The sequence below is a fragment of the Sorex araneus genome, chromosome 8 (genome assembly GCF_027595985.1).
Source record: "Sorex araneus isolate mSorAra2 chromosome 8, mSorAra2.pri, whole genome shotgun sequence".
Taxonomy (NCBI): domain Eukaryota; kingdom Metazoa; phylum Chordata; class Mammalia; order Eulipotyphla; family Soricidae; genus Sorex; species Sorex araneus.
In genome coordinates this window covers 47,010,673-47,034,060 of record NC_073309.1, presented here as the reverse complement: position 1 = coordinate 47,034,060, position 23,388 = coordinate 47,010,673, and the positions used below count along the sequence as shown (strand labels likewise).

General features: G+C 46.9%; 2 protein-coding genes and 1 long non-coding RNA gene across 4 annotated transcripts; all 3 read right to left on the bottom strand.

Moving 5' to 3' along the window:
* Positions 1 to 527: 527 nt before the first annotated feature.
* Positions 528 to 9,260, bottom strand: LOC101557032 (zinc finger protein 226). 2 transcript variants are annotated; one of them, XM_055146298.1, is made up of 5 exons: positions 9,167 to 9,260; positions 7,390 to 7,426; positions 6,739 to 6,788; positions 5,281 to 5,407; positions 528 to 2,707 (listed from the first exon to the last, which is right to left on the bottom strand). In XM_055146298.1, the coding sequence occupies exons 1-5, from the start codon at positions 9,218 to 9,220 to the stop codon at positions 528 to 530; spliced, it is 2,448 nt and encodes an 815-aa protein (XP_055002273.1). In that variant the 5' UTR covers positions 9,221 to 9,260. The 2 variants fall into 2 exon arrangements, with proteins under 2 accessions (XP_055002273.1, XP_055002274.1); XM_055146299.1 differs by lacking the exon at positions 6,739 to 6,788 and having other exon boundaries at positions 9,167 to 9,228.
* Positions 9,261 to 15,658: 6,398 nt separating this feature from the next.
* Positions 15,659 to 17,782, bottom strand: ZNF223 (zinc finger protein 223). Its single transcript, XM_055146444.1, is given in 5 exon segments — positions 15,659 to 16,781; positions 16,784 to 16,828; positions 16,831 to 16,992; positions 17,196 to 17,430; positions 17,768 to 17,782. Coding segments are annotated over 5 exon segments (723 nt in total). The 3' UTR covers positions 15,659 to 16,515.
* A 266-nt stretch (positions 17,783 to 18,048) lies between these two features.
* Positions 18,049 to 23,168, bottom strand: LOC129406816 (uncharacterized). Its single transcript, XR_008631269.1, has 4 exons — positions 23,011 to 23,168; positions 22,520 to 22,602; positions 20,804 to 20,856; positions 18,049 to 19,820 (listed from the first exon to the last, which is right to left on the bottom strand). It is a non-coding gene; the product is annotated as an uncharacterized LOC129406816 (long non-coding RNA).
* Positions 23,169 to 23,388: the final 220 nt, after the last annotated feature.

Here is a 23,388-nt window from a genome sequence, read left to right as displayed (position 1 = left end):
GTTGCATGTTCAAAATACTTTCTAAATTCAAAACACAACCTCTAATGAATTTTGGAGGTGACCTCAATAAAATTTTCCAAATATGCCTTTCTCTTTACATTTGTGAAAACAAATTTTGAAACACTGACTTATTAAGGATTATGCAGACTGAGAACAAAAGTGTATTATTTTCCTTTCTAGTGGGCATAAGTTTCAGTAAGTCCATTGTGAATTTTTTGTTCTTGTGATACACCCAAAGGTAGTGCTCAGGGCTGGCTCCTGACTCTGTGCTCAGGGTTCCCTTCAGGCAGGATGAGAGAACCACATAGGGTACTGGGGTGCTGTTTGACCAACTGCAATCATTACAGCCTCTTCTGTGTAATAATAAAAGACTAAGTTCTAACTCAAACCCTGAATATAACACTTTTAGAGCTTTTCTGTTTGTTTCCGTTATCAAAAGATAACAAGTTATTGCTGAAACAATGACTTTCATCAATGATGGACTTGAGGACATGAAGAATTCACATGACACAAGAATATTTTATAAATTATTTTATATAACATTTTTCCTCTGTGGACTCTCTGCTTGTCATCCCTTTCCTCTCACATTTATAGGATTTGCGACCTACATGGATTTTATGATGAATTGTAAGATTTGATCGCCAACTGAAGCTCTTGCCACAGATCTCACAATTGTAAGGTTTCTCCCCAGTGTGAACTCTCTGATGAGACTGGAGCTGTGAAGACCGGCTGAAGACTTTACCACACACCTCACATTTGTATGGTTTCTCTCCCGTGTGGACACTTTGATGAAGCTGAAGACTGGAGGCCTGACTAAAGTGCTTGCCACACTCCCCACACTTGTATGGCTTCTCCCCTGTATGCACCCTCTGATGCATATCAAGGTTCAAACTCCACTTGAAGCCTTTCCCACACTCCTCACATTTGTAGGGCTTCTCCCCAGTGTGGACTTTCTGGTGGGCCTGCAAGTGAGAACTGCGGCCGAAGCTCTTCCCACATGCTTCACATTTGAATGGTTTCTCCCCACTGTGGACTCGCTGGTGGGCCAACAGATTTGAGGCCTGCCTGAAGACTTTCCCACACTCCTCACAATGATAGGGCTTCTCTCCTGTGTGGATTCTACCGTGGATTTTAAGATCTGCTCTGCGACTGAATCCCTTCCCGCATTCTTCACATTTGTATGGCTTTTCACCTGTGTGGATCAGCTGGTGAGTCTGAAGTCTAGAACTCTGGGTGAAGCCTTGCCCACACTCCTCACACTTATAAGGTTTCCCGACACTATGGGCCTTCAGATGAATTTGGTGATAGGAACTCTGACTAAAGCCCTTCCCACAGACCTCACATTTGTAGGGTTTCTCTCCTGTGTGAACCACAAGATGAACCTGATAATGGGAATTCCTCCTGAAGCTTTTCCCACACACCTGGCATTTGAATGGCTTCTCTCCAGTGTGGACTCTCTGGTGAGCTTGTAGATTTGAACTCAGTGTAAATCCTCTGCCACACACAGGACAGATGTAGGATTTCTCTCCACTGTGGACTCCTTGGTGGGCCTGAAGACTTGAAGGGCGACTGAAACCTTTACCACATTCCTCACATTTGTATGGTTTTTCTCCTGTGTGGACCCTCTGATGAATATACAGGTTTGAACTACAAATGAAGCCCTTTCCACACTCCTCACACTTGTATGGTTTCTCTCCTGTATGGACTCTCTGATGGGACTGAAGATGAGAATTTCGACTGAAACTCTTCCCACATGCATCACATCTGAATGGTTTTTCTCCAGTGTGGATTCTCTGGTGGTCCTGAAGGTGCGAGGCCTGACTGAAGGCCCCCCCACACTTCTCACAATGATAAGGTTTCTCTCTTGTGTGGACTTTACAATGAATAGTAAGTGCTGATCTACGACCAAAGGCTTTCCCACACTGCTCACATGTGAATGGTTTCTTGACTGAGTGGACCTTCTGATGAGTTTGCAGATGAGAACTCTGCTCGAATTCATTACCACACTCGTCACACTTAAAGCATTTTTCTCCCAGGTGAACTCTCTGATGAATATGAAGTACTGAGCTATAGTGGAATCCTTTTCCACACTCACTACATGTCTGAGCCATCTCTTTTGAGTGGAACTGTTGAACATCCAAGGAGGAGAGATCTGTGAAAGTTTCTGGATACTCGTGACATTGGTGAGGTTTTTGTCTTGTGTGAATCATATTCTTTTGATCCAGTGTCGATATTTTATGGCAGTAATTTCCATAACTATTGTAATTATAAGGGTTTTCAGTTTTGTGCACTGTATGATCACCGAGGCAAGGTAAAATCCAACTGATGGGATCCTCTTTATACCAGTATCGCTTGTTTTCCATGGAAATTTGCTGATATCCATTCTGGCATTTTTGTGATTCTGCCGAGTAAGTTTTCTTCCAAGATTCCTGGGTTCTCAATATTGGGATTTCTAGATTACCAGGATCACAGGAACCATCTGCATCATGAATGAGTATATCATTCTCATCTTTAGAAATCTGCATATAGATTCCCATTCCTTCCAGACAGAGGGAATCACCTTGTTTGTGGAACCTGGAACTATTGATCGAAGAGTCTTGACCTCTAATTAAGTCATGTGAAATCTGTTGCCAGATTTGCCAGTAGGAAAGCTCTTCAGGTGACTTTCTGTCTTGAACAGTTCTCATCTCACTTAGAATGTTCTTTCCTAATAGAACAGAGAATTCAGAGATGTAGACAAGCAAAAACTATGTTCAAAGACTCAAGATTTAGTACTTAGGCCACAATGAGGTTTTCATGAACCTTTGAATGATTTATTCGAACTTTCCACCATATATAAAGTTCCCTGCTTTATATGTCCCTAATGAGAGATTGGCCATAAAACTTCCAATGACATAGGACTGAGGACACTCATTATGACAAAACTGCTACCATATAATATACTATGTACATCATTTTTTATTCTTGTGTTTTTCCTGCCATGATGAGTCCACATGGATGAGTATTTTATAGTACTCATGCCATTAACAAGCACTAGTATTTAGTAGGTATTCCAGAAACACCCAGAAACATCCCATTTGAATTCTGGGATTCTCATAAACTATAAATACATTTAAGTATGAACAAAGGTAGAAAAGCAAAAGCACTTTTAGGTTTCTGACACCAGAAAAGGACAGGAAATCATACTTCACTGAGAAGTGAATGGCTATCCCCAGAGAATATGCAGCATGATTTCAATGCTGAGGAGAAAATCACTAGGGATGAAAGGAAAGCAGAATAACCTACATATTTACTCCTTCAGAGACTTTTGGGCTGCTTCTATATTATGCTTATGGGGCTAGAGCAATATGTACAGCAGGGAGGGTGTTTGCCTTGCATATAGCCAACCCGGGTTTGATCCCCAGCACCCAATATGGTCCCCTGAGCACCAGCAGGAATAATTCCTGAGTGAAGAGCCAGGAGTAAGCCCTGAGCATCACTGAAGTCAAAATGAAAATAAAGAAATAAATACAAATATAATATGCTTGTATTTTCCCAAGCAGGAGTCAAATTTTATTCAAATTTTATTTATCTTTCTGTTTGTTTGGGATTGGAGTCACACCCAGCTGTGCTAAGGGACTGTTCCTGCCTCTGTGCACAGAGATCACTCCTGGCAGGCTTGGGAAACCATATAGGGTGCTGGGGATCAAACCTGGGTTAGTCATGGGCAAGGCAAGTGTGCTATATCTCTGGCCCCAAGAGCCAAATTTTAGAGGAAAAGACTAATGCTATCTTTGGAAACAGTAAGAGAAACTTTTTAATATAGGTATACTGGCCTTCAACAAGAATGTTTTTCAAACTGAAGGATGCAATTTATTATTAGTGAGCTGTGAAAGAGTCAAGAGCTTGTAATAAGACTTTGAGGAAACAGATGACAAATCATCAGAGGAGCAGCTTCTGGGCCAGAGAGAGAGTACAGGACTTTACGTGTTTGCCTTGCACATGATTTTTTGATCCCCAGCACCATATAAGTTCCCCACCACCACCACCACCACCACCAACACACTAGCACTGCCAGGAGTGATTCCTGAGTGGAAATGCAAGAATAACCCCTGAGCACCACCAGATGTAGCCAAAAAAACAAACTAAAATTCCAGGAAAGCCATTGTCAACCTGGTCAACATCACCCTTGGTACGGGGGGGGGGGTGTGTGGGGGGGGGGTGGGGCAAGCAGGGTAGTTAACTATAAGAGGTCCCAACTGTTGGCTTCTTTGGGGGGATTTTTCTCTGAGCCACTGTGTTCATCAACCAAAACTTCCTCTCCCTTTTCCCCTCTCTCTGTGAAATCTCACTTTAAAGGGATGACAGCTTCACGCAGAGACACATGTTTGTTTACTTTTTTTGTTGTCAGGAATTGAACCCAGGACCTCACAAGAAGAAGACCAGAGCTCTCTGCCACTGAACTACACCCTGCCCCCCACCCCGACCCCCGTCCAGTGCTTCCCTATCCCTTCACTATTTTGTGTAGTTCCAGGAATTGTACCCAGAGCTCATAAATGCAAGATGGGGGCTCTAACCACTGAACTACATCCCTGGCTGGCCCTAAGTCACAAGTTTAAAATGAATAAGAGGGAAAAACAAAAAGAAAAAAAAGAAGAAGAAAAAAGAAAGTGAAAAGCGGATCTTAAAATTTTCAGGAATTTTGAGTTTCAATAGCATATTTGAGAATGAAGGCATAGGCCCGAGAGATAGGACAGAAGATAAGGTACTTGCATACAGCCCACCCAGGTTTGATGCCTGGCACTAAATATGGTCCTCAGAGTCCTGCTAGGAGTGATTCCTGAGCATGGAGGAATAAAACCTGAGAGATAGAGGGAGGGAGGGAGGGAGGAAGGGAAAGAGGGAAGGAAGGAAGGAAGGAAGGAAGGAAGGAAGGAAGGAAGGAAGGAAGGAAGGAAGGAAGGAAGGAAGGAAGGAAGGAAAGAAGGAAGGAAGGAAGGAAACAGGCAACATATGAGCAGGAGGCAGTCCCTTTAAAGTGCTTTTAGAAAATATATTTGGAAAAGATCAAAAACATGCCTGATTAGAAGGAAGAGAAAAGTTGGAAATGGGATTCTGTAACAAGCCCATGATGCCATTCGAGGTAGAAAATCAAACAAAAGCTACATAAACACTGGACAGTTTTACTTGGCTCACTCCAAAATTATGATTGTTTACACTCAAACTGATGGGATCATCTTAAACACCCCAAATCTGAAATTCCTTGGTCACAAAGAGACTCCAGAGGGTGCCCAAGCTCACCCACACAGAGCAGGTTCCAGAAGTTCTCCAGCATCACATCCCGGTACAGCTTCCGCTGGGCAGGCTCCAGCAGCCCCAGTTCCTCCTCCGAGAAGGCCACGGCCACATCCTGGAACGTCACCACCTCCTAACACAATCACACATAACCTGACTTACAGACAATGCCTGCTGGGAGAGTGGGGGGACTCACATTAGGGGGCAGGAGAGAGGGGGGTCGCCTAGTGTCTGAGGGACTGCAGCCCAGTCCTGCCCCCTTTGCTCTGTCACAGCCACACCCCAACCCCACAGTCGCACCCAAAATACTGCAGGGAAAATCAAAGCACTGTCCGATTCTGGGTGGGCTGAATGATTGCTATTAGAGGTGAGCCATAACTGAAGCAGGTTATTACGATGTTAATTTGATTTAATGCTACATTGATATACTATAATGGTTAGTTATAATATTAATGAATATATTAATAATATACTGATAAACTTACATTAATGCTTAATTTTACTTAGCATGTGTGAAAACACTTAAAAGTTAGATACCTGATCTGTTACAGGTATAAACATTTATCTATGAATACATTTAGAGATTACAGAAACATAAAAGCAGTGAATTTATAAACAACATAATAGTAAAGTAGAAATTGTTCTTCATTGCCACTGCTCTACACCTTTTTAATTTAAATTTTTTTTTTCAAATTGAGGTATTACAGGGGCCTGAGAGATAACACAAAGATAAGGTGACTGTCTTTCACATGGTCAACCCCAGTTCAACTCTGCACCCATATGGTCCCCTGATACCCCCCCCACTTACCCCACACACACACAGTGATTCCTGAGCAGAGCCAGGAGTAAGCCTTGAGCATGTACAGGTGTGGCCTCAAAACAAACAGGACCCAGAGTGATAATACAATAGTACAGCAGGTGGACATTTGCCTTGTCTGTGGCAAACCTGAGTTCAATCCCCCGCAACATATACAATCCCCCAAGACCCTCCAAAAAGTGATATATGGGTGCAGAGACAGGTGTAGACCAAATTAATTTTTTAACTGAGATATTAGTTTAAAACAAGACCGAAGTGATTAGTTAGTAGTCAGAGTACTATACCTGTTTCCTACTTTTGTTTGTGAAATTAAAAAGTTGAGATATGGGGGCAGAGCGATAGTACAGTGGGGAGGGTGTTTGCCTTGCATGTGACCCACCTGGGTTGAATCCCCAGAATCCCATATGGTTCTCCAAACACCTCTAGGAGTGACCCCTGAGCACGGAGTCTGGAGTAAACCCTGAACACACATGGTCAAGTGTGGCCCTCAAACAAACAAAAAGCTGAGATGCAAGAAAAAAAATAAAAGAAATGAAACTTTGAGGACAAACAGCCCTAAATGCCCTGACCTTCCCTAAAAGAAATCCTCGTGCCACTGGGAGACCCCGAGTGGCACCATCACAGCTAGAAAGGCGACCCCAACTCACCCTGAACCTGCTCATGGCTTCTTCACCTTCCGGAGATGCAGAGTCGTGCCCTGGGAGACCGGAAGGAGAGAGAAATCAGTGGGAGCCTCCAGCCATCACCCCACGGGCTGCTCGCCATCAAGGATCAGAGTTGGCTGCTCACTCCTTGGTGGAGGGCACCTGCAGGGGCCTGAGGGGCACAGCTGGGCAGAGATGCAGTTACAGGGGCACAGGTGCCCTCCATCTTCTCAGCACTGAACCGGTCCCCCTCAGCAGTGTGTTTGGTGCAAGGGCAGGAGGGACTCGCCAGTTGAACAGAGGGAGAGTGTAGTGTCTGACATCAGCTGAGCGGCCCTCAGCATCTGGGGCAACTGATGAGCCTCCCCAACCTTTTTTTGGGGGGGGTCTATACTCAGGGGTACTCGGGGCTTACTCCTGACTCTGCCCTCAGGGATCACTCCTGATGGTGCTTAGGGGCCCACATGGGATGTTGGGTATCAAACCCGTGTCAGATACATGCAAGCAAACGTCCTGCCCCTCCCCAGGGCAGTGAGCCTTTCTTTGAACTAAAAACTTAACCAAAATAGTGAAAAAACATTTTTTTTAAATAATCCAAAATCTGAACTTACAAATGACAATGGCCAGGATATAGCTCAGCAGTCGAGCACTTACCTTGTATGTGTGAGGCCCTGAATTCAATCCCTGGCACCTGGAAGTAAAATGGCAGAGATGTGGGTTCTATACATATGCAATTACTGAAGAAATGTCTCAGAAATAAGTGACTGAAGAGACAAAGCTCCCTTTCTTAGAGGCACCCAAATCTGTAACTAGACTGTCATGAATCTACACAAACTGCTAGCCTGGTGAGGAGGAAGGTTGCTACATGGTTCCAAAAGCATTAGTAGGAAATGTCAAAGCATTAACCTAGCACACACTTGAACCAAGAAAACGCAGGAGCTCAATTACTGGATCCAAGTAACAATCCTGTGACATGTACAGGCATCGAAGCTATCAAGTTCAAACACAAACCAGAACAACAACAACCAAAAAATGGGAAAATCCACAGAACAATTTGCTGCTACCAAACACTATCCACCCCTCCTAAAGCACAAAGTCAGAGTAAGCCACCCTGCACTGCACACCACACCCTCAATCATTCCAACCAAAGATTAAGAGGATCTGGAGCACTAGTGCAGGGGTGAGGTCGTCTGCCTTGCACACGGCTGACTTGGATTAGATCCTGACACCACATATGATCCCAAGAGCCATCCAGGTGTGATCCTTAAGTACAGAGCTAGCGACAGGTATGGTTCCCCTAAACTTTTTTAATAAAGGAGATCAAAGAAACAAAAATTAAATGCGTAGCGTATAAATGGACTGCACCCTGGGGCCGGAGCGATAGCACAGCGGGTAGGGTGTTTGCCTTGCACGTGGCCGACCCGGGTTCGATCCCCGGCATCCCATATGATCCCCCAAGCACCGCCAAGAGTAATTCCTGAGTGCAAAGCCAGGAGTAACCCCTGAGCATCGCTGGATATGACCCAAAAAGAAAATAAAAATGCACTGCACCCTGAACTAGAAATTTAAAAAATTGCTCCAAAGACAAGAAAACAAGGGGTGGGAGAGAGCACAGCAGCAAGTAGGGAGTTTTGCTTACACCAGTAGACCCAGGCTTGTTCCCCATTATGATCCCTCAAGCCCACCAGGAGTCATTCTGAGCACAGAGGCAAGAGCATTGCTGAGTTACGCCATCCCCCTCAAAAAAATTTTTAAGAAAGAAAACTGACAAGTGTGCATTTAGGTTGTGGATTAGATCAAAGCCTGTCATCCAAGGAACTCATTGCATTCTGATCACTTGCATTGACTTGCCCGCAATAGCTTCGTTCTGCATAAAGCATAAAGGGCTGGAGCACAGCAGAAACCCGGCATTCTCGCCGAGCACTGTGCTGGGGTAGCTACCCCAAGTGAGCGAAGATGACAACAATACAATAACCTTTATCTTTCCAAGGCCCTGGGCAGATGGAGAATCCGCCCCAGCGACCACGATCGCAGGGGCAGGGTAGAGACCACCCGGATCCCGGATCCCAACACACTTCCCTCCCGCGAAGAGCTGCTGGGGGACTCCGGCTCCTAATTGAACAGAACAGCAGCAGGGGGTCGGTACCCGGACCGGGACGACTGGTCCCGAACCGTGGGAGAGGCGCTGAGGCCCGGGAGCAGCCGCCAGGGGGACCCTGGCTGCGCCAGCTCCGGCTCCCGCACCGGCGGCCGCACACGCCGCACGGCGGAGCCGGCCCCGGGAGCGCGGGAGCCCTGGAACCCGCCAACCCAAGCCCAGACCCGCCGCGCCGCGCCACGGAGGCTCCGCCCAGGGACAACGCGAGTCCACACCCTCAGACCCTCGCAGCCTCCGCCCTCAGCCGCGCCTCCTCGCCCGCCCCAAACCTACGGCGGCCCGGGACTGCGCGCGTCTCGGGTTGCTAGAAAGGGTCGTCAGGAGCATGCCCGAACTATCTCAGTCAGGCGAAAGATGGCTGCGCAGGCGCCCTACTGCGGAGGGCAGTGCCTACCACCCACCGGAGCGGGACTACATTTCCCAGAATGCCCCACGCCGACCGGGCGCGCAGGCGGCTGCCGCGACAGTGGACTACATTGCCCAAGAACCCCTACACCTCTCAGCAGAAGTGCAGGTGCCTAATAGAACGCCGGACTACATTTCCTAGAACCCCGCGCACCTCACAGGCGTCCCTTCCCCCCCCCCCGCCCAAGCGGTAGTGCAGGAACACTGTACTCTCGAGCCTACACTTCCCAGAATTCCATGGGGCCAAACCATCAGAGCCCGCCTTTTCCGTTAGCCGCCGGGGCGGGACTACCCGGAGCTCCGCCTACAGGTCCCAGGATGCAGCAGGAAGAATCCGCCACGGTCCCGCCTCCTGCGGGTGGAACTGGACTGAGCCGCGCCCCCCTGGACCGTTCAGGCTCAGTGAGGACAGCGCTTGCTTCTCACTTTCCTGTGTCGCGGGGGGTCAGGCGTGTCCGCGTTGGGAGAGTCACGTTCTGCTCTCTGAAAGGCCCAGAAGCTTCGGGCGTTGTCGAGAGTTTTGCGACGTAAGGGCTCGGTGGAGAGAGAAGCTCTGGCCAAGCCCGAAGACCCAAAGTGCAGGAGGGCAAGAGGGAAGCGGGGGCCGGAGTGATAGCACAGCGGGTAGGGCGTTTGCCTTTCACGCGGCCGACCTGGGTTCGATCCCCGGCATCCCATATGGTCCCCCAAGCACCGCCAGGAGTAATTCCTGAGTGCAAAGCCAGGAGTAACCCTGAGCATCGCTGGGTGTGACCCAAAAAGAAAAGAAAAAAAAAAAAAAAAGAGGGAAGCGGGCCTCCTAGGGCGGGACAGAAGCCAAAGACAATTTGTGATTGCCAGAAGGTGAACTCGTGTTGTTAGCGTCTTTGGATCCTTGCAAGAGAAAAAATATATGTAAAGCGAAACTTGACACAATGATCGAAATACCGAAAGTCTTAATTTAACAGAGGTTGGGGATGAGGGTTAAAAACGCGTTAAAAATCGGATGGGAAATCATTCATTTCGTGTAATAAAAAAACCGATGTTAGAGATCATCGCAAATTAAGTTGTACCGACGCCTTCTACACACGAAAATCAATCACCCTAGGTTTTGAGGAAAATAAACCAACGGTCTGGAGAGCGTTTGTGTTAGAGCACTTGCTTTGGACATCTGGATTTAGTGTTTACACAGCATTTCCTCCCCACCGAGCACCAAAAGAAGTAAGCCTGGGCATAGCTGGGTGTGCCCACCTCAAGCAAACAAAAGCCTTTATTATAATGATAAGAAAAATAACATGTGAAAAATTGCCTTAGTTAGAAATAAATGGTGGGTCAGAAATAGAGTACTGGGGCTAAGGTCCGTGTACTGACTGCACCTGGCAGACATGCTTTAGATCCACTGGCACCACATTTTTTAACCCTTGTACAGCCGGGAATGATCCCTGAGCGCAGCAGGGTATAGTCCAAAAACTAAAATGTTGGGGTCTCAGCAGCCAACCTGAGGCCTTGACCAAATCCCCTGCCCCTGGGAACAGGAGCTAGCCTTGTTCACAGGGGCTCAGAAACTCTCTCCAGCAGTCCACCCACATAGGCACTCCGGTTGAGAAGATAACAGGATGTGGGACGCTACATTTACCATCTGCCTCTGCTGACACACTCGGCCCTGAAAGCAGGAAATGTAAAACATTAACATGTGTACTGAGCAGTGGCTAGACAAACGTGACATGTGTTTTGGAATTTTCCCTGAAATGTATAAAAACCCCTGTGTGAAGACTAATAAACGGACAGCTGATTGACCACCCAGCTTCCCCCACTCTGCATGGTTCTTTCTCTGTGGCAGCTGGAGTCTGTCTCTAGTGCGAGGAGAGGCAGGGCAGAGGCTTCTCCCCTACCCACTCCCTCTCCTAGAGGAAGTAAGTCCGGTGACTTCGGGGGACCATACTCCAGTGTGCCAGAGTTGACTGGCCAGGACCCCGACAAAAGAGAAGTAAATTAGGCAAAAAAAGGAGAATATTACTAACTATGAGGCTATTGTAGAAGACATTCACAGTATAAATATTTGTAAATGTAGATGAAATACGTTTCTGAAAAATACAGCTACCATGAACTAATCGTTTATAAAGCAAAGGAAACTTCAGTTTCAAATTGAAATGTGAGACTGAACAAATTCTACTCAAGTGTTACTGGAACTTGTATCCAGTAAACTTGTCAAATTCTGTATAAAAATAAAAAGAAAAGGCGCGGGCGAGGGAAGGGACGCCTCACCGCACCGAGCCAGGCACAGGGCCTAGGGCAGCAGCTGTCTCTCCCGCCACCCGAGTTCGGTAGCCTCCTGCCGCTTCCCCCACCCTGGGGAGGTTGATGGCGAAGATGTGGCAGGCGAAGGAAGGAACGGAGCCATGATGGTTGGTCTCACTTGCAGTTTATTCCAGTCTTCCCTCTATACACTCTCCGTCCTCTCTACACCTTTCCGCCCTCTATACACTTTCCACCCCCTCACCTTCTCTCCAAACCCCTTTTATTCCTCATGGGCCTTTCCAAAGGGCGCAATACATTGATGTCACCTAAAGCACCAAAAGATCTTACAGGAAGAACATTGAGGCAACATAATTCTCTTGTATCTGCAGGCCTTTAATCTAGCCCCCCCCCCCCCCCCCAAAGAAGACACAAAACCAAAACCGAAGCCTTCTTTGGACTGAAAGCACTCGGATTTACATCCCAAAGACCAGGCTGGGCTGCAGCCTGGAATCTACAATGTCAAATCAAGCCTGGCTAGCACCTTAGATCTGCGGGTCAAAGATCAGCTAGGTTTCTGTGACAAAAGGTTTCTGTGACAAAATTCCAGAAGGCAGCTGGAAAAGGGGAAATATTCCAACAAAATTCAGGTTGGCTATGTAGACATCCTTTCTATATGTTTCATCATATTAAAATATTAGTGGATCCAGAGTGAAAATACAACAGGGAGGGCATTTGTCTTGCACGCAGCGAACCTAGGCTCTATCCCCAGCATCCCTTATGTTCCCCTAAACACCGAAAGGAGTAATTCCTGAGCATAGAGCCAGGAGTAGCCCTTAAGTATCGCCAGGTGTGACCCCCAAAATAAGCAGAAATAAATATTAGCCACCCAGAATGCTGCCTGAAACCAATTAGTATAAGGTCTCATTTAAACAATATTTCTCCATACATGCCTATGATAGTTTATAATTATGATAAAGTATCATAAAAAGTTATGTGAAAATGATCTTCCAAAATAACTATCAGGAATCCACACCCAGAGGTGCTTAGGGATCACTCCTGGCAAAGCTCTGGGGGCCATATGGGATGCAGTGATTTGATCCCAGGTAGACCTTGTGTAAGGCATTCATTCCCATTCCCTGCTATACCATTTCTCCTATCTCATAAAATTCTTTTTGAAACTGGCTTCAGTCCATTTCAAAATTCTGCATTTACACATGACTATAAAAACATTGTATTATGAGGTCTTAACTGCAAATGATTATGTACTGTTTTTTTCCAAATTCTTGGTGATAGTCCACATTCAATGAGAAAATATTACTTATGAGGGTGGGAAAATCAACAGAACAAATATTTAGCACGTTAATGCTACAAGTTGGGTCCATAGAAATGAACCCTTGAAAATGACCAGGGTTGCGGCTGGAGTGATAGCACAGCGGGTAGGGCATTTGCCTTGCACGCGGCCGACCCGGGTTCAAATTTCAGCATCCCATATGGTCCCCTGAGCACCGCCAGGGGTGATTCCTAGTGCATGAGCCAGGAGTGACCCCTGTGCATCTGCATCGCCTGGTGTGACCCAAAAAGCAAAAAAAAAAAAAAAAATGACCACGGTTGAGGCTGGAAAAAATTGTACCATTGGTCAGGTGCTTGAATCATAATACATGGCTGACCGGGTTTGATCCCCAGCATTTACTACGTTTCCCTTAGCACCACCAGGAGCAATTCCTGTGTGCAGAACCAAGAGTAAGCCCTGAGCATCACTGGATGTGGCAAAAAAGGAAAAAATACCAGGGTATAACCCTCGTGACCCCAGCTCTAGTTGTGGTGTCTGGCTCTGGCTACCCCTATCATGGCTGGCAAACACTGATCCAAGTTCTACTGGGAATGGACATGGGTTGGCCATGGCCAACACTGTGACCCTTTTTATTAGGAAAAAAGCAACAATTTATGAAATAAAATAGGTAATATAGGGTATCTGTGGTATCTGCTGATGAAAATCACTATTCTTTTTATGTATGCATGTACATATACATATGGCAAATTATGCTACAAAGGCTACATGATCCTTCAAAGTACATACTACATATTTCTCTGCCAAACAGCTATTTGTAATTTTAAAAAATTTTATGGTAAAGGTCAAAAACAATGGCTCAAACATTAGAAATATTCTCTACCACACAGCTACCCGGGTATCTGCTATTTCAAAGGCATTAGGTTAAATATAGAAAAGTTCAGCGCATATGCTGCCTGAACCCATGTGCTACTTGTGCCCACGTGGCGAGCATATGCGGTGCCTGAGCACATGTGTCACCCACATCTCTCCTCTTGAGATGTGTACTTTCATGCTTTCGTGTCCAGTGGTAGGATGTGTGTAGAGCTCTCTCCGCCCTTGGAGAAGCCCGCATTTTCTCTTGAATGCGTTATTCTTACTCTTCTCTCTCCCACTTACCCCTTCCTCCTTCCCTCAGAAACCTCTAAATAAAATTACTTCAAAAAAAGTAATAAATAAATAAATATAGTAAAGCTCAAAACTTTTATATGTAAACTTACTCCCATTAACAAAATTCACTGACATCACTGATAATATACTTTTTATGGGGAAATCATTCCTGGCGGGCTTGGAGGAACATACAATATGGGGATTGAATCCAAGTCGGCTGTATGAAAATCAAGTGTCCTACCCACTGTACTATCTCTCCAGGCCCCTATGCTCATCTTTTTAGCTCACAATTATAATTTCTAATTTTCAAAGCAAAGAGTCTCTATCCAGAAACATACAGGTTTCCAAAAACTATGCTTTACTACCAGTAGGGAAAACCATGTTTCACCCTTACCCAACATACTCTTGATAAAACTATCCAACTCCCAGTTTTAAAAAAATTTTCAAGTACAGGGGTATGAGGAGGACAGGAATATATGTCCTAGCACCCCCATCTGAGAAAATATGATAAAGAAATGGTACAGAGGGATTAGAGGGGTAGTAAAATGTCAGAGTGCAAACTTAGCATGCAGGAGCCTCAGATTCAATCCCTAGTACTGATGGACTCCCCAAACACTGAGCCTGGAGTAGCCCCTCAGCACCACTCAGTGTGGCCCCCCCCAACCAAAAAAAAACATAAAGGGTACCATGAAACCACCTCATGATAGCAATGTGATTCTCTGTTTCAACAAATGTGTGCTTTTTTCACCCTTGATTAATTTTACTTTGCAGGCATACACAAGATCCAATGTCCATATATTATAATGGATACAGCGTACATTCTGTCCTCTGATTAGTGAGAGATACTGAGCATGTTAAGGTCACTGTTTCAGTGACAAATTAAGTACATGCCCTCAGGGAGCTTACAATTGTGGCATACCACCTGAAGACTTACGGCATGCCCATCTGTACACTTTTCCACTGAAAGCCAAATTTATTTCCTTTGGAAATACTCTCCTAACTCACATCTTACAAACATCAAAGTTGAGGGGTTGGAGCGAGAGCATAGCAGGTAAGGCATTTGCCTTGCACGCAGCTGACCTGGGTTCGGTTCCCAGCATCCCATATGGTCCCCTGAGCACCACCAGGGGTTAATTCCTGAGTGTAGAGCCAGGAGTGACCCCTGTGCGTCACCAGGTCTGACTCAAAAAAAGAAAAAAAAAACACATCAAAGTTGTTATTTGAGAGCAGTTTGAACATAACTTTTTTTTAAAAAGCCTTCCTTCCTGTGGCAGTATCTCCTCCCTCTGACAGTTCTTTCGTGTTTTCATTCTCACTGCTCTCAGAAAGTACCTTACTAACATGGATTCTGTGATGAGTCACAAGGGTCAATCGCTAACTCAAGCTCTTGCTGCAGATCTCACAATTTTAAGGTTTCTTTCTCCCTGGTGTGAACTCTGATGAGACTGGAGCTGTGATGACCAACTTTACCATACACCTCATATTGTATGGTTTTTTTTTTTGTTTTTTTTTTTTTTTGCTTTTTGGGTCACACTAGCAATGCACAGGGGTCACTCCTGGCTCATGCACTCAGGAATCACCCCTGGCGGTGCTCAGGGGACCATATGGGATGCTGGGATTTGAACCTGGGTCTGCTGCATGCAAGGCAAACGCCCTACCCGCTGTGCTATCACTCCAGCCCCGATGGTTTCTTTCTTGTGTGGACACTGATAAAGCTGAACACTGAAGGCCTCACTAAAGTGCTTGCCACACTCCCCACACTTGTATGGCACCCTCTGGCACATGTCAAGATTCAACTCCTCTTGAAGCCTTTCCCACACACATTTGTAGGGCTTCGCCCCGTGTGGACTTTCTGGTGGGCCTGCAGGTGAGAACTGTGGCTGAAGCTCTTCCCACACACTTCACATCTGAATGGTTTCTCCCCACTGTGGACTTGCTGGTGGGCCAACTAAATTGAGGCCTGCCTGAAGACTTTCCCACACTCCTCACAATGATAGGGCTTCTCTCCTGTGTGGATTCTACAGTGGATTTTAAGATCTGCTCTGCGACTGAATCCCTTCCCACATTCTTCATGCTTCTATGGCTTTTTACTCGTGTGGCTCAGCTGGTGAATCTGAAACCTGGAACTCTAGGTGAAGCCTTGCCCACTCCTCACACTTATAAGGTTTCCCAACACTGTGGGAAATACTCTCCTAATTCAGGTGGATTTTGAGATAGGAACTCTGCCAGAAACCCTTCCCACAGACCTCACATTTGTAGGGTTTCTCTCCGGTGTGGTCTATCAAATAGAGCTGATGATGAACTTTCATCCTAAAGCTCTTCCCACACTCATTACATTTGTATGGTTTCTCACCTATGTATTCCATGATAAGCTTGAAAACTTTGAAGCCCCTACAACACAAGTTACATGCATATGGTTTCTCTCCTGTGTGGAATCTCCTATGGACACGAAACTGTCATGTTTGAATGAAGCTTTTCCCACAGCCCTAGCATTTGTATTTTTTTTTCTTGTGTGCAGTCTCTGATGGCTGTAAAGATTAGAACTACAAGTGAAGCACTTCCCTCATTCTAAGCATTTGTATGTTTCCTCTTCCGTGAGATTTATGCAATTAAATGCTGATCTAAGATGGAAGCTTTTACCACATATGCTACATTTGAATAGTTTCTCTCCGGTGTGGATTCTCTGATGTTCTTGAAGATGCAAGGCATGAGTGAAAGCCCTTCCACACTCCCTGTAATTGTAAGGTTTCTCTCCTGTGTGGCCTTTACAATGAACATGAAGTGTTGCTCGATGGTTGAAGCCTCTCCCACACTGCTCAGGTTTAAATTATTCTCTGCAGTGTGGACTTCCTGATGCGCTTGCAGATGTGAACTCTAAATTCTTTGCCACACTCATCACACTTATACCGTGTCTCTCCCAAGTGAACTCTCTGATGAATACAAAGTGCAGAGCTGTAACAGAAGTTCTTTCCCCAGTCACTGCATGTATGAGATTTCTCTTCTGAGCAGATCTGTTGATGAAGATCAAAGTTGGAGACATCTCTGAAGGCATTTTTATTTATTTATTTATTTATTTATTTTTGCTTTTTGGGTCACACCCAGCGATGCTCAGGGGTTACTCCTGGCTTTGCACTCAGGAATTACTCCTGGCAGTGCTTGGGGGACCATATGGGATGCCGGGGATCGAACTCGGGTCGGCCGAGTGCAAGGCAAACGCCCTACCCGCTGTGCTATCGCTCCGGCCCCTGAAGCCATTTTTATAGTCATTATTCTGATAATTTTTCTGGGCTGTCTGAGCTATAGGCACTCTTGCCCCAACATGTCAGAGTGAATCACCTGGTTTGTAGAATTGTGAACTTTTCAACATGGAATCTAGACACTGAGTTAGATCACTTGTGATTTGTTGCTAGATCTGCCAGCAGGAGAGTTTTTTTATAGGGTTCCACTTCTGAAACTGTCTAATTTTGAACTTTGCCTCCTGTTAGGACAGGAAATTCAGAAATATGGACAACTGAAGGTTTTGTTCAACATTTTTATTTCTTGGTTTTTGAGCCCTGCCCAGCAGTACGCAGGGCTGACTCCTGCTCTGTGCTCAGGCATCACTCCTGTCAGGATTCAGGGGACCATAAAGGGTGCAATGAATCAAACATGGGTTGGCCCTATGCAAGAAATATGCCCAACCTGCTGTACTATCTAACCAGCCCCTTGGCTGATCACTGCTAGATTTCACACTCAGAAGTCAGTCATACTTACTTAATTTTAAATTTATGACAACCAATTTCTCTTCCATTTTATATCATGTTTTTTATTTGTACACCTAAGGAAGCCATGAGGTGGTTCCAGGAGTTTCTGTCCAATAAGCATAACAAAATCCACTGGACTACACCAAGTCTCCAATATGAGGTCCAAGATAGAGTATAGGGGCCAGAGCTATAGTACAGTAGGAAGGGTACTTACCTTGTATATGGAGAACCCAATTCCATCCCCAGCATCCCATATGGTCCCCCAGAACGCTAGGAGTAATACTTGAGCACAGAGCCAGGAATAACCCCTGGTGTGGCCCCAAAACAAAAACAAAACAAAAAAATCACAAAGATTCAGTATAGATTTTATTTCTATAAATCATTATGATTCGAACTCATCACATATGGCCACTTCTATTAAATTTCAATGTTAATATAAAATCTTAGCTATTATATCGTGTAGTTAGTAAGAAGAATCAACAGTTATACAGAGAAAATATAAACCAACTAGAAGGGAAGCAGTAACGTACATTTTAGATTCATACTCTGTATGTATACTAAGTAGTATTCTGAATATGTATTCAAAGTATAACCAAAAATTCTGCTAGTTTGTGTAGCACTGTAGCACTATCGTCCCATTGTTCATCAATTTTCTAGAGCAGGCACCAGTAACATTTTCATTGTGAGACTAATATGTCTACTATATCTTATTTTTCTGTACTGGTACACTGGGGATGTGGTGACAGAATCTGCAGACTTTTTCATGGGGGTAACAATCAGCAGGGCCCCAGGGGGTGTAGTCACTTCTACTAGTGCTCAGGGCTGATGCCCAGCACAGTGACACACAGGAACCACCGACCCTATAGTTGGCAGTGCTGGGGGTGGGGCAGGGGAATGGAGAACTGGTAGGTACTCAAGCTACTAAACTTGTCGGGCATGTGCTCCATTATTTGGGTTATCTCATGGCATCTGTAAATTCTGACCACTCCTGGGGCCACTGCAATAGTACAGAGGACAGGGCACCTGCCTTGCATATGGCCAACTCCAATCTGATCCCTATGGTTACCTGAACAGTGCCAGGAGTAATTCCTGAGTATAGAGCAGGAGTAACCCCTGAGTATTTCTGGAATGTGGCCAAAACACAAAAACAAAAACAACCAAAAAAAAAAAAAAAGAACCCAACACACAAATTCAGGTAACCTCCAAGGGTCCCAAAGGTATTTGGTCTACTACCCCTGTTTCAGGAAAAAAATATTACTCAGTATAGCCCTAGAAATCTACCTTCTCAAAGTGATCAAACAAGTGTACTTAAGGCTACTTCCGCACCACCTCCCTGGATTATTCCAGAGGTTCTTGGGCTCGGGGGCCGTATCATACTCCAATTCCCCTGCCCACTTTGGGAAAGACTCCAGAAAGAAAAGCACCGGGCTGACACCACACACAAGCAATCCAAGGGCTGGCCATTCCTAGGTCCTGCTGCTACCCCTTCTCCTAGGGCTGATCCTCATCACAAATGCCTTCTCTGAGCAGAATGGACTGTGGGAAGTCCCATGAATAGCTCAAGACTAGTACGTCAAATGGATATAAGAAAGGCACAATCTCCTGAACAGCGTTCCTGCTGCCTGCTGATTAATCCTTCCAAAGCAGTGATTTCACAAACTGGAAAAAAGCCTTGTTGAAGAACCACCATTGCTTATACACCAACAAGGATGCATACATTTCCATCCCAAAACACAAATTAATGCCAATGTCTATACAAATTTCCACCCACTCTTTCGCATCACACAATATTGGCCAATTTTTGCAGCAATGTATCTATCCTATTCTTCCCAACAAACTCAAATGTTATCCTTTTTTATTGAAAACAGCTGCCACATAAGTTAGGTTCACAGGTGTGGTGATGACCTGGAGACCCTCAAAGTGTTCAACCCCTGAGGAAGGATCCTGTGCTGACTCAAGGGCCTAATAGTCCATTCCAGAGGGCGAGGGGCTCAACCAGGGACAGCAGGTTCTGGAAGTTCTCCAGCATCACTTCCTGGTACATCTTCTGCTGGGCAGGCTCCAGCAGCCCCAGCTCCTCCTCCGAGAAGGCCACGTCCACGTCCTGGAACATCACTGCCTCTGGCTACAATCACACACAACCTGAGTTACAGACAATGTCCTTGGGAGAGTAGGGGACACACAGTAGGGCAGGAGGGAGAGGGTTACCTGGTACCTGAGGGACTGCACCTCCAGCCCTGTCCCCTCTGCTCTGTCACAGTGACACCCTAAACCCATAGTCTCACTCAAAACCAAAGCACTGTTTCCAGGTGGCCAGTGAGCACAGTCAGGTGAGCCCCTTACAACCATAACTACTGCACTCTCAGCTGACCAGGTTTTACCCGTAGGTAGGGTGTGGTGATGAGGCTGAATTTGAACGCCGAGTATCACAGAGGCAAGGCAAATGTTGCCCTCTAAATGCAAAAGATTTTTCCTCAAATAATGCCAACAGTGCCAGAAACGTTTACCACATCTGTGCAAATGGTGTTTGAGGGCCCCTGACCCTCCAGAAGGACCTGTGTCCCTTTGTGGAATCAACCCAAAGAGACAGCAGGTCTGGGCATGAGAAACCACACTCCTCCCTTGAGAAAAGTTGATTCTCAGGGGCTCAAATGATAGTATAGCGGGTAGGACATTTCCCTTACACATGGTTTGATGCAGCACCCCATGTGGTTTCCCGAGCCCCACCAGGAGTGATTTGAGCACCGAAAACAGAGCCAGAAGCCCTGAATACAGTCAGGTGTTACCACAAAACAAACAAAAAAATAAAACCAGGAAAAATGAAACTTTCAGGGGCCAGAATGACAGTACAGTAGGTAGGGTATTTGCCTTGCACCTGGCTGACCCAGATTTCATTCCCTGGCATTACCTAGATAATCATGGCCAGGAGGCAGAGTCAGGAGTAAGTCCTGAGCATCCTTGGGAGTGGTCCAATAAAACCAAAAAAAGAAAACTTTGAGGACAAGTAGACTAAGTCCCAACCACCCTGACACTCCCTGAAGGAAATCCTTGTACCCCTAGGAAACCCTGAGTAGTACTGTCACAGCTAGAAAGGTGACTCCGACTCACCTTGAACCTGCTCATGGTTTCTTCACCTTCCCTCCGAGATGTAGAGTCCTGGCCTGGGAGACCGAAAGGAGAGAAAATTCAGTGGCAGCCTCCAGCCGTCCCCGTGGGGGCAGTTTGTAGCCAAGGATCAGTGTCTACGCACACAAACTGCCTCTGGTGTCATTAAGCTCATTAACAGCCATGATCCAGACACTCACAAATAAACTTCAGAAGAGGGAGAGAGCAACACACCACAGACATGCCTCTGGCCCCCAAAGTCACCGTCCAGTTGAAAATTTAATTCTAGCTGTATCACCCTACTTAAAAATCTTAGAATTCCTGGACATCTTATACTCTATAGAAAGGCTTAATAGCTCCAGGGTGATCACTCACGTTCCTCTAAACTCTTTTGGATCATCTTTAGTGGATTACTCATAACAAACAATACAAATAAATTATGTTCTGCTTTGGGGGCAGGCGGGGGAGAGGGGAATCAGGGTGGAATAATTTGAAATATGACGGTGGGAAGGTGTAATGGTGGTGGGATTGGTGTTGGAATGTTGAGTGTAATCAATTATTGTGAGCAACTTTATAAAAATAAAATTTAATTTAAAACAAAAGGACTAGGGGCTGGAGTGATAGCACAGCGGGTAGGGCATTTGTTTGCCTTGCATGCGGCTGACCGGGGTTTGAATCCCAGCATCCCATATGGTCCCCTGAGCACCACCAGGAGTAATTCCTGAGTGTAGAACCAGGAGTAACCCCTGTGCATCGCCGGGTGTGACCCAAAAACCAAAAAAAATAAAATAAAAAAATAAAACAAAAGGACCAGTGTCTGCTCCTCACTCCTCAGTCGGGGCACTTGCCGGGACCTGAGGGGCACAGCAGGCATGGATACAGGTACAGGGGCACTGAAGAAGCAACCTGCCCCCCTCAGCATCGTGTTTGGTGCAGGAAGGACTCCCCAATTTAACACGGGGCAGAGCGCAGGGTCTGACAACAGCTAAGCAGCCCCTAGCACAGCTCTGACAAACCATGATCCTCTGAGACTCATCCTGCCCCCTGCAAGGGAGGAGAGCACTGACCAGACAGAGCAGGCAGGGTGGATATCTCTAGCCCTGCCAAAGAGCTGGATGCCTCTCTCCACCGGAGACAGAGCTCAGACAAGTGATTCTGACCAAAGAACACAGTGAGATCTTCGGCCTGACTTTCCGGTGCTCTCATGAGTCTTGCTGCCGAACAAAAAGCTGACCCTCTTGGGGCCGGAGCGATAGCACAGTGAGTAGGGTGTTTGCCTTGCACACGGCCTAGCCGGGTTCGATCCCCAGCATCCCATAGGCCCCCCCCCACCGCCCCAGCACTGCCAGGAGTAATTCCTGAGTGCAAAGCGAGGAGTAACCCCTGAGCATCACTGGTGTGATCCAAAAAGCAAATAAATAAATAAATAAATAAATAAATAAATAAATAAAATCTTGCTAAAAAAAATCTGTCTTGGCTGCAGCGACTTCAGAGTGGGGATGGCACTTGCTTTGAAAGTGTTGCACCCAGTTTCAATCCTTGGCACTACATAAGGTCCCGCAAGCCCCACCAGGTGTGGGCCCTGAGCAATGCCAAGTGTGCCTGTGGCACGACCTCCCCCTCAAAAAAAAAAAAAAAAAAACCAATATAGCAAAGTTACTCAGGTGTGCTTAGGGCCGCCTTGTCCCTACTCCAGGCTTGCTCTCCAGACAAACGCACCTTCCGTGGCTTTCTCCTTTGCGGGGACGCTTGTGACTGGCGGTACACGACTCCTGGTCGCGCTGGGGATGGCACCGGGTCGCCTGCAAGCAGAGTACACGCCTTAAGCCCTGTATGACCTCCCCGCCGGACAACCACACTCTTCAAGGGAGCCGGTGGAGGCGGCGGCGGAGGGGGCGTGGGGGAGACACCCAAGTTCTCTTCCCAGGCCACAACGGGACGAAGAGAGCGCACCCCGGGGCCACGTCCCTCCCCTCTCCAACGTCCGGGCCGACACACGTGGGCTGGCTGCCCCGGGCCAGAGAAAGCCCACGGCCGGGGTTCCGCGACCCGCCGGCGCCGCTGCCCGGGAGCAGCCGCCCGCGGAGCGACCCAGCCCCGGGACCCGCCAACTCGAGCCCAGACCCGCCGCGCCGCGCCGCGGACGCTCCCCACCCTCGACCCTCGCGCCCTCCGCCGCGAATCCTCGCCCCACCCCCAAACCCACGGACCCGGACTGCGGGCGCCTCGCGCGTCTCGGGTTGCTGGAAAGTGTCGTCAGGAGCGCGTCCGAACCACCTCAGACGGGGGAAAGATGGCTGAGCAGGCGTCCTACTAAGGGCGGCTGTGCCTGCGAGCTTCCGGAGCGCCGTGACTACATTTCCCAGAATGCCCCACACCAACCGCAGGGGGCGAAGCACCTGACAGAACATAGGACTACATTTCCCAGAATCCCTCGCACCTGACACCCTCAGGGGGCTAAACCGTCACCGCCCGCCGTTTCCGTTAGCCGCCGGGGCGGGACCACCCGGAGCTCCGCCTACAGGTCCTAGGATGCTGCAGGGGAGAACCTTCCGGGGTTCCGCCTCCTGCGGGTGGAACTGGACTGA

Excerpts from the sequence above, each read along its gene's own strand:
- LOC101557032 (XM_055146298.1), bottom strand. The coding sequence starts at position 9,220 with ATGCTCCTGACGACCCTTTCTAGCAACCCGAGACGCGCGCAGTCCCGG. Across the intron at positions 6,789-7,389 it reads CAGGGCCTCACACATACAAG|GGCACGACTCTGCATCTCCG; the intron begins GTAAGTGCTCGA and ends CCGGTCTCCCAG. Across the intron at positions 2,708-5,280 it reads CTGGAACCTGCTCTGTGTGG|GAAAGAACATTCTAAGTGAG; the intron begins GTGAGCTTGGGC and ends CTGTTCTATTAG.